The sequence below is a fragment of the Aquarana catesbeiana genome, linkage group LG01, assembly GCF_042186555.1.
Source record: "Aquarana catesbeiana isolate 2022-GZ linkage group LG01, ASM4218655v1, whole genome shotgun sequence".
Lineage (NCBI taxonomy): Eukaryota > Metazoa > Chordata > Amphibia > Anura > Ranidae > Aquarana > Aquarana catesbeiana.
The window spans coordinates 749,095,598-749,105,944 of NC_133324.1; the positions used below are offsets into that span (position 1 = coordinate 749,095,598).

Below are 10,347 nucleotides of genomic sequence, written 5' to 3' on the forward strand. Positions count from 1 at the left end.
TTCGTGATATAAGGGGACTGCAAAGCCAACAGACGGTGAAAAATGGGGTCCATCATCCGGATATAATTCCTGAAATCATCAGGACTATTCTCACAGAACTCCTGCAACAAAGGCATTTGCGAGAATTGGTCATGCTGAAGCAACCAATTCTTGGTCCATGAACTCCTCCCCGCCCTGTTCATGCACTGGGCTTGAGTCAAAGTAAGATCCCCACAACATGGCTTCAAAACGGTCGGCTGGTCAGAACGAACTGACAGAACGCACTGAAAATCAGAAAGGCCTGAGAAGAACGAGCTGAAATTCAGAAACGAGCAGATAAAAACGTACTGGAAATCAAATACGTAATATAAAAATACGCACTGAAAACCAGATACGAACTGACTACACGCACTGAAAACCAGATACAAACCCACAAGCACAAACTGAAGAGCAGTAACGATCTGAAAAGCATGAGGCTGACAATTGTGAATCGTCTCTCACCAAACTTCTACTAACACGAGATAAACATAAGATAAGCAGAAAGAGCCCAAAGGGTGGTGCACTGGCTATTGAACTTCCTCTTTATAGTGCCGTCGTACGTGTTGTGCGTCAGCGCATTCTTGACAATCAGAATTTGACAACATTTGTGCGACCGTGTGTATGCAAGACAAGCTTGAGCCAACATCCATTGGAAATAAATCCCAGGATTTCGTTGTTGGAATGTCCGATCGTGTGTATGCGGCATTAGAGTTTCCACAGATAGAAGATCTTTCACTATGAAAAACAGGCAAACCAGGGATACAGCCATCTCTGGATTGCCTACCAGGAACTCCCATAATTTTTTTTTACTGAATGAAAGAATGGTTCATTTTGTGGGAAAAAATAAATGATTACTTTTATAAAACATGCCTGAAGAGGCAAATAACCTTTGACATTAAATTGCTATGTGGACTGTATTTCCAGCAAATTTTTGTAATACCTCCCTATATTGACAGTTTATGTGAGGCTTTATGTGCATATATGGTTCTCTCCAGCATTAGACATAATTTCGGAAGTCAAACGCAACCAACTATGAATATTGTGTCTACACAGACCTGTTGTTCCCTGTTTATCACAGGAGTGTGAATATTTCTTTTAAACGTACACATTGAAACATACGGGTGGAGTTAGCTGGTACGTGCTTGGCGCCATAAAAGTAACATTCTTGTTACATTTACCCTTGGTATCTCTCTTATATTGCTATAAAACATGAGCTGTTTCATCTTTTATCAGCAAATTTCTACCATTAAGTATGCAGTCTATCACATCCAAAGTAAGCATTTATTAAAGTGGCCATACAATGAGCAAATGTAATCTGGTTTCTGATGGACTGGACACAATTTGCTTTGCCCTCTTGCCCAACATCCTTTGATTGAATAATAAAAAGAGTTGGACAGAAAATTGTCATTTAAGTATTATGACAGCCAGCAGCAGCACTGCAGATTCATCCAAGATGTATTCTTCCAGCCGTACTGGGGGCTGAATAAAAAAATATTTTCGTGTACGACCAGGTTTACATGTAATGTGCTAGAGTAACATTATACTTACTTATCTCCAAAAGATTGCTTATTTTCTGCAAATTGAGGTTTATCTATGATTTTTATTCAAACCCTACGTAATTATGTAAAATGTATTGGCAGACATTGTATTTATAAGGTTTGTCAGAAGTAACACCTACATGGGGCCTCCAGCAGTTATAGTGGGAATGTGACTGGATTTGTGTATACTGTCTACGCTTTCTAATAGGTTGTTTGTTGTTATGCTGCTGCCCAGTCACTGTTTTTACTGCACTTGTTTTCTGCGTATCCTTCCCTTTGCAAGGTCTTGCTGTTCTTCCTACAAGATACACCTCAGTGAGGAAATAAATATTTCTTTTAACCACTGCAAATACCAACATCTACCACAAAATATTGTTTTTCTGAACATTTAGGCCTCATGCACACTGCTGCTGTTAGGGCTCATTTACACTTGCTTTGGCTTCAAAACACATTAAAGCACCTACCGCTTCAACATGCTTTTATGATAGTTTTGGTGGTGCTTTGATGTAGCTTTGTTGAAGCTTGACAGATGCCCTGTGTATCTGTGGATATTTCATACCTGCAATTTCTCCAAAACAAAGCGAAGCTAAAGCTGAATTAAAGCCTCTCAAAAGCTGCAGGTGCTTTAAGCGAGCTTTGTTGTACAGTTCTATGGAGGTTTTGAAGACGCTTTGAAGCATTACTAAAGCGACATAGGGTATCATTTTTGAAGCAAAGCCAAAGCAAAGCAAATGCAAGGTGTAAACAGGACTGTAAGCTAACCATTTTATTTAGTGGCAGGAGCTTTGACTAGTGTTCAGAGAGCTTTAACAAAGCCTGTCCGAAGCCTTGTTTTGAAGCAAGTGTAAACTAGCCATAAAACTCAAGTTTTTGTGAGTTTGGGCATTTTTTTTTATTGCCCCTAAACTTCCCTCTATGTTATCCTATGTGTCCATGCACACATGGACATTTTTAGCAGTTTATCAGCAGAGAAGTTTATAGGCTGTTGTCTGAATGCCCTAAAAAAAGAGTTCAAGAGCAGTTCTTCTGACCATAAAGAAAGCTGAACGCTGAAAAACGCTCATAAGCGCGCATAAACTCTAGGCACATTTAGCACCTTAGCATTTGTTTATTTCAATGGTCAGAATGATTTAAAATTCTGGCCAATGAAATAAGTAAACTCCCAAACTCCAAACTCTGATAAACTCACATAGACGGGTTTGAAAAAAATGCAGCTTAGGTGAGTTTATAATGCTAATTTTCTCCCGTCAAGATAAACAGTGTTTACAAGAAACCAGTGTGCATGCGGCCTTATGCATGCATTAAAGATATTTGTGGAGGCAAAAATGTATATAATCCACATCACTATTTCATTATTTCCAGCACCTAATCAGATATTGATTGACAGGATACAGCCTGGGGAATTAGCTGTGATATTGCTGATAGCCAAGCCTTCTACAACATTTTTGCATCCCACTGTAGTGCAACCAGGCACAGTTTGCATGAGGGTGGCAACTAACCTCTGAATTCAGGAGCAGTGCAGCATTGTTGCCGCCATCACAGGAAATTGCATTGGATGGACTTCCCTGGCAGGATCAACAAGTTTTTGCGGGAGTATGCAGGGGGACTAAAGAAGAACTGTAAGTGCAGATGTGCATACAATTAAATGTTGCAGAAGATATTTTTAATGGAAGGCCATAGTTCTACTTTATGTTGCCCAATAAAGCAAACAATATAACAGATATGACCATCAAATGTAATTGCTGCACCACGTCTAAGATAACTAAATTCTAAGAAGAAAAGTAAAAACTTAAAACTTTTTACTGTGCAACCAGTTGATTGGATTGTTCTGGATAACGATTTTGTCAAGCCCTGGTGGTCCATAGCGATGGTGGCAGAGATCTCATTGCCCAAGATTTAATCCTTGCTAATCTGTACTTTTACGATATGAATTATACATTCACAGCCTTTGAGCAAGTTCTGGAAATCTAAGATCACTTAAAAAATAGTTATCCCCATTCCTTTTTAACAGTACATTTTTAGGAGAAAGCTTGCTGTAGTGGTGACAGGCAACTGTAATTACATCATCTACCAGTATAAAATTTGAAGGCATGTCTTACTCATTGTTGGACTCCTACTTGTGTGATGTCACATGACTACTTCAAAGGCACGTGTATTCAAGCATGATAAGCTTAAAATATTAAACCTATTGGCTTTTTTTTAACTTTTTTTTCCGCCATAAAAGAATCCCAATAGATTACTTTGGTAGAAACGTAATAGGATATAATCTGCATTTTCTCCAAAGTAGTGTAGTCAATTATTAATATGTTCTTCTAGCATGTGGTAAAATAATAACAGATGGGCATTTGTTAAACTGAATTACAGTACACCACCCAATATAGAAATTGACATTGGTAAAGTGCAGTTTAAAGGTAATATTTTCTTCAGACTGGACATTGGTCTACTGAAAAAGTAGCAGGTTATGTTTTTTTAATGACAGAAATAGGAATATATCCATTATTGACATTTTAAATGATCAGTAGAACATTGTTGTTTCTTAAATTGAGAGGGACTAGCTAGCTCATCTAAATTGAGAAGCACAAAAGTCCTAAATAATTTCTCCAAAAGCATGCTCACCTGTGCTGTAAAGTTTCTTTTGGGTGCAGAGTAATTGAGAGCAGCAACCAGTCACATTTTGCCTTCCATTAGAACAAGTCCGAATGTTTGTTTATTGGTTCCTACAGGTCACCCCATTTTATACAATTTACCTTTATTCTCTATTTAGCTATATCTTGAAATTGGTCCAAATCAAGCAAAGTAAGATCACTGCACTTGTAAAGCATACTGAAAGTTAGGCCGTACAGAAGGGAAAAGATGTGCTAATTCATTGGTTTAAAATAGTCTTTGTATTACCATGATAGGTTCAATTGCACAACATTTAAAAGTTGAGAGTGTTGGGTAATACACTGTGAGCTGATCACACGCTACTGCAATGTACAGCTCTGCCAATAAACTGTTTATCAGATTACTAAGTCTGGAGGCGAAGGTGTTTAGGTAGCTTACAAGAGGTAATTACACAAAGAGGACCGTACCACTGTGAAGAAGCAGAGTTGGGGATGAGAAATGGTGTGCCATTCTCGTGGCTATGGTGACAATCAAAAAAATGACTAAAAACAATTGCAAACATTTTTACCTCCTTTTTTTTTTTTTTTTTTTTTTTTTTGCTGTAGCTCGACTTTTATAAAATTCACTTGCACTAAGCATATTTAGGTAGTTTGGTCAAGCCAGTCCAAGATGATTTATGATTAGTTGATGTGAAATGCTGTATTTTGTCATAATCCCTACATTTATCTCAACATAAATGTATACAAAGTGATATCATTAAAAGAAAAAACTTTTGCTAAAAGCGACTTGGTGTCCCTTTTGTAGCAAGTAACCATGGGAAAAATATTATTACTTTTACCAATCTACGGTAAGCCCGCAAGATATGCTGAGACTTGCAGTTCAACTAGAGATGCCAACAAAGTCAGAGGCTAGTTCAGTTTTGTTTGCTTCTTTTGAATGAGCCAGAAAGACATTATTTTTCAACACTGAAGAGGATAGACAAAGGTCATCTTGATCAATTGCCATCACAACATAGCAAGGTTCCCCAGCCGTTTGATGAGTTTTCTTTAGTCCTTCACAGTGGAGTCTGATTAGAGACTGATCTCTCTCTGTTCTTCTCTTTGATCATGCTCTCTGGCAGTCTGCAGGTGCCATATGTCAACACATTAGCAAGCAGCATGTAAGAACAATATCTGCTCTCACACACAACTCTAGTACATGTGATAAAGGGATGTGTCCTGCTTTTTATCTTGGCTTCCTATTAACCCTTTCTGCACATCTCTCGTCAACCAATACATAAAATAGTACATATAGACATCAGATCCTCCAATAACAGTTAAAACACGCTCACATACACAGCAGCCCGACATAAAAGCCCATTCATTGCTGCTCATAAAACCAATGTTTTATGTCAGCTTGATTTACAATTTTCAGCTGACATAAACGTAAGGAAATTCACATGGCCAGTGTTTTAGTGCCAAAGTATTACCGCAGGCACCGCGAGTTTTGGAGACAGAGAATTATTTGCACACGCGCTCTTTAATGTTCAGTCCAGACAACCAATTTCACATTTTTATATCACCCATTCTAGGCAGCCTCTACTTTATTCTTGCAAAATATCCCACTGAACAGAAATGACTTTTTCACCTAAAATCAACAACACAAGCATTTAAAAATCTGAATAATGTAAGTCCTATGGAGTTCAGAGGCTAAGCAAATTACACACCCTGAAGCTGCCCTTCTGGATGAAAGAAGTCTTTCTCTAGGCTCACCAAGTTCCAGCCCATGGGATCTTTCATTTAAGGGTTTTCTAAACATTTCAGGTACACTTGAAAGTTGAAAGTAATTCTCATTTCCTATGTGGGATTAGCTTGTTTCCAGCCCAGAAAGAAATAAGAGCCATTCACCAGTTCAAAACCACAAACGGATCTGGGTCTACAGGCACAAACATAAATATATATTAAAGGAGAACCGAGGTTTATTTTTCCGGCTTCTTAACCCTGATGCCATGTTTTCAGTTCCTTTTTGTGGTACCTTCTAAACCCTAAACTTGTGCTGCTTAGCCTACCCCACATCAGTTATCCAGAGCTAATGTGCCTCGAGAAGAGGCAAATGATCTTTTGCAAGACTAAATTATGGGTGTGAAAAAAAAAAAAAAATATTGCCTTACCATTCAGCTCCTTGGCATTTCCAAACTGAAATTTGCTGCTTAGATTGGATTCAGCTTGCACTCCATGTAGCTGAAAGTCCAGGGTGCACGCTAGGACTCTGAGAAGTAACAAGAGGATCATTTGGATGAACAGGGGGAGAGCAAAGCCACTAACAGCACTTGAGATTTTCAAGTTCACAGTCAGTTTCAGCAGTGCCTGATCACTGCACCCTTCACGAGGAAGCACCGAGCCTGTATAGGTAACATTGGTAGCAGATAATCAATGACTAGATCCTTCATAATCCCATGCAAAGGTATCTCTGTTCCAATTCTGTTTTTCTTTGCTGTCTCCAGTTTGGAAAGCAAAATAGAATAAAGCGATCAAATCCTTCATGGACTGCGACAGTTAAAAATCCAACCGGTGAGCTAGTTACAAAAAAAAAAAGGCCAAAAATATATATTAAAAAAGAAACGGCAAAAGAAAAATAGTTTAGGAGCACCTGTCAATTTCTGATGTAAACAGAAAAGTTTAAAGCACGTGCGTAAGAACTTTTACTGAAAGGGAAAAAAATGAATGTTGCAATAACCCAGAGAATTCAGTATGTAGTGCTGAAATTAGCATTATAACCAGTAGCCTTAATCCTGGGCTGTAAAACTGTGAATGTGTAGCCTGACACCCTGTGGGAAAACAATCTGATAGTCAGCAAACGTGTCCCCTTAGGACATTGAAGAAGAAAGAGACAAAAAAAAAATGTGCCTCTATACACCTCCCTTCTTTTTTTTTTTTTTTTTTTTTTCGCACCGGCAGTTCCTTTTTTAGGCAGTATCAAAGTCTGTGCTGCATGGCTGTGCTGATTATTTACCTTACTTTTTTGGCTTAGCACCAAACTTCCTCACACTGTTTTCCTGATCAGCGCAGTGACCCAGCAGCCTGAAAGTAATGGAGCCAGTGAGTCCTCTGCCTGGCAGCAGGTTCCAGTCAGCAGGGTGATCCTCCAGTGCTTAATAGAGGCTGCAGGTCACTCAGGGGTTTGCTTGCTTTGCTGGTGGGATTCCTGTGCCTCTGAAAAACTCAGAAGTGAAAAGGAAACAATTTCCTTAGCTGGGAGTCTGAGAGCTTAGTGTGGGTGTCTGTTTAAAGTTTGCTCCTAGCTGCAACAAATGGGAAAGAGTTTAGAGCTGATGAAAGTACTTGACTCCCTCTCCTTCGTCTCTTCCCCCTCTCTCCTTTCCTTCTCACTTTCCTCAAGTTCCAGTGATTGCAGACTGCCACCTGGCGACTCAACAGGTGCTACAACAAAGTCAGGGAGGTCAGGGAATCCCACTTTAATCAGGACAAAAAAAAAAAGTTGGCAAGTTAACTTGTTCCACACTGAGAGCTGCAGGGTGCGTTTAGTATTGCACAAGGGGCAGTATTTATTATAACTCGGATTTTGAATTTTGTTGGAAAAAAAATAGTTTTACATTTAACTCCTAGTCATAATTTTCAGAAAAAATAGGCAACTTAGGGCAGCTGTAAATTGAGTGGTAGCTCTTCCCATCATTTAGTATGCATATTAGCTATTCAGTGTACAGTATATTGATTGCCCTTTACATTTCTACATCTATCACACATACTTTATCGAAACAGATCAATAGAACAATATAGAAAAATTGACTTGGATATCTTTTAGTAATGTCACTGATCTTCTGCTACTAATATGAATTATTTCATATTATGTATAAGGAAAGTTTTAAACAGTCATAACCTACAAAAATTTCTGCCTGTTTCGACAGTCTTATGCCCCGTACACACGGTCGGATTTTCCGATGGAAAATGTGTGATAGGACCTTGTTGTCGGAAATTCCGACCGTGTGTAGGCTCCATCACACATTTTCCATCGGAATTTCTGACACACAAAGTTTGAGAGCTTGCTATAAAATTTTACTACAACAAAATCCGTTGTCGGAATTTCCGATCGTGTATACACAAATTTGATGCACAAAGCGCCACGCATGCTCACAATAAATAAAGAGATGAAAGCTATTGGCTACTGCCACGTTTATAGTCCCGACGTACGTGTTTTACATCACCGCGTTCAGAATGATCGGATTTTCCGACAACTTTGTGTGACCGTGTGTATGCAAGACAAGTTTGAGCCAACATCCGTTGGAAAAAATCCTAGGATTTTGTTGTCGGAATGTCCGATCAATGCCCGACCGTGTGTACGGGGCATTAGGTTGAGCAGACAAAACGTTCATACAGCCATAAGAAAAAGTAAGTACATCTTCTAAAAACCGATTAATTATTTTTTTTTTTTTTTTTTTTTTTTTTTTTTTTTCATTTTAAATACTGTTTATTGAAAAATAAATAACAGTACAAGAAATCAAAATGGCAGAGACCAAGTGAGAAAATACAGCAATGTAAATTACATTAGAATCAAGATATACATGTACCGTATACAGATTCAGCTTCAAAATAAAAGTTTAACCACTTATAAACACAAGGGCATCATTAAATGCTCTAACTCCTAGAGAATGGCCGCTTGAGGTCAGGATAAGGAGACCAAGGCTCGCAGGACCCAGGGCTCCTCAAGAAATGGCCACGCACCCCAAATGGGAACCTGCTGTACGCAGACCAGCCGAGAGGACCCCTGGGGGATCAAAATCAAAAAAAAAAAAAAAAAAAAAAAAAAAAAAGGGAACCGTCACTGGACCCGTCCTGATCTCATAGACCTCCCGTCTTTGAACAAACAAGAGCTATATCGTAACAGAAAAGCAAAATGTGAGCCCAACATTAACGTAATAGATAATATCACATACACGGGGGGCTATCCCCAAACAGTTAGAGAAGGTACATGCTAGCGCACTATGTTGTGACTTTATCCATTCTTAAACTGTACAGCCTCCATTTTTAGTCACAGGAAAAATGAACAGTACAGAGCAGGAGAGTTCTGCAAAATTTGTTATTCTCAACCTTTGCAAACCATATGTAGTAGGGTTTTAGACAGGAAATAGTAGGAGTAAAGGGAAAGAAGGAGAAAGAACAGGAGGGGTAAAGTGGGGGGAGAAAGGAAAGGTTTGGAGAGGGTTAGGAGCAGGAATCCTCGCGGAGAGAGAATAGGGCCTGGAGCCGGCCAGAGCCTGGGGATTACCTAGACCTTATACAGATTCAAATAAGAGGTGGTAGACCCAGGAAGCGAGCCCAGGGCTCCCAGATCAATCTGAATTTATCAGAGGTGTCTAAAATTCTGCTCGAGACTTTCTCTTGTGTCATAATCCATGAAATTTTCTGCTTGGCCTGGCGGAGGGAAACCGAAGGTTTTTTCCAAGCATGAGCTAGCGTAATCTTGGCCCCAAGCAGAATGAAGTGGATCAGAGATCGAGACAATTTAGGAACTTTCGGGATGTTGTAATTTAGTAGAGCTATGGTGGGGCTTTGTTGGACTGCATAGCCTGTGGTTTTGCGGATGAGATGAAAAATTCCATTCCAAAACCCTCTAATTTTGGGACATTCCCAAAATGTGTGAAGTAAGGAGCCTATATGGCCACAGCCTCTGAAACAGAGGGGCGAGGAATTTGGATAAAATTTAGTAATTCGGGTGGGTACCAGATACCACCTGGTTATGACTTTAAGGTCCGCCTCCATCAGGGAGGAACTAAGCATGCCCTTGAAGGAACGGGAGACACATGTATGCCAGGTGTCCATGTCCCAGTCGAGTTGCAGATCCCGCTCCCAATGCAGCATATAATTCGCTTTCTCCCGGGGCTCCGCTAGTGCAGAGTATATTAGGGAAATGCCACCCCTTACACCCATGGCCGAGGAGCACCAGAATTCGTAGGGAGTAACCGAGAGAGGAGCTGAGGAGCTTTTCCAAATCCCTCGTAAAAAGTGTGATAATTGGTAATAGCGGAAAGTCTCTGAAGTTGGCATCTCCAATTTAGAGATGCAGTATTTCAGTGAAATGGGACCAGAGTTAATGAAGAATTGTCCTATTCTGTATAGGCCCTTGTCGAGCCACCACCTGAAGGCCTCGATGTTCATACCCGGTTGGAATTGTGGGTTGTGGAAGATGTGTG

General features: G+C 39.7%; 1 protein-coding gene across 1 annotated transcript in view; it reads right to left on the reverse strand.

The window, feature by feature from the left end:
- The window catches only part of PDGFC (platelet derived growth factor C), a 350,192-nt gene extending 342,721 nt beyond the window's left edge, over window positions 1–7,471 (reverse strand). Inside the window, exon 1 of the mRNA XM_073605674.1 lies at window positions 6,310–7,471. Within this exon, the coding sequence (XP_073461775.1) occupies window positions 6,310–6,430 (121 nt within the window). The 5' untranslated portion in view covers window positions 6,431–7,471. The remainder of the gene's footprint in view (window positions 1–6,309) is intronic.
- Window positions 7,472–10,347: the final 2,876 nt, after the last annotated feature.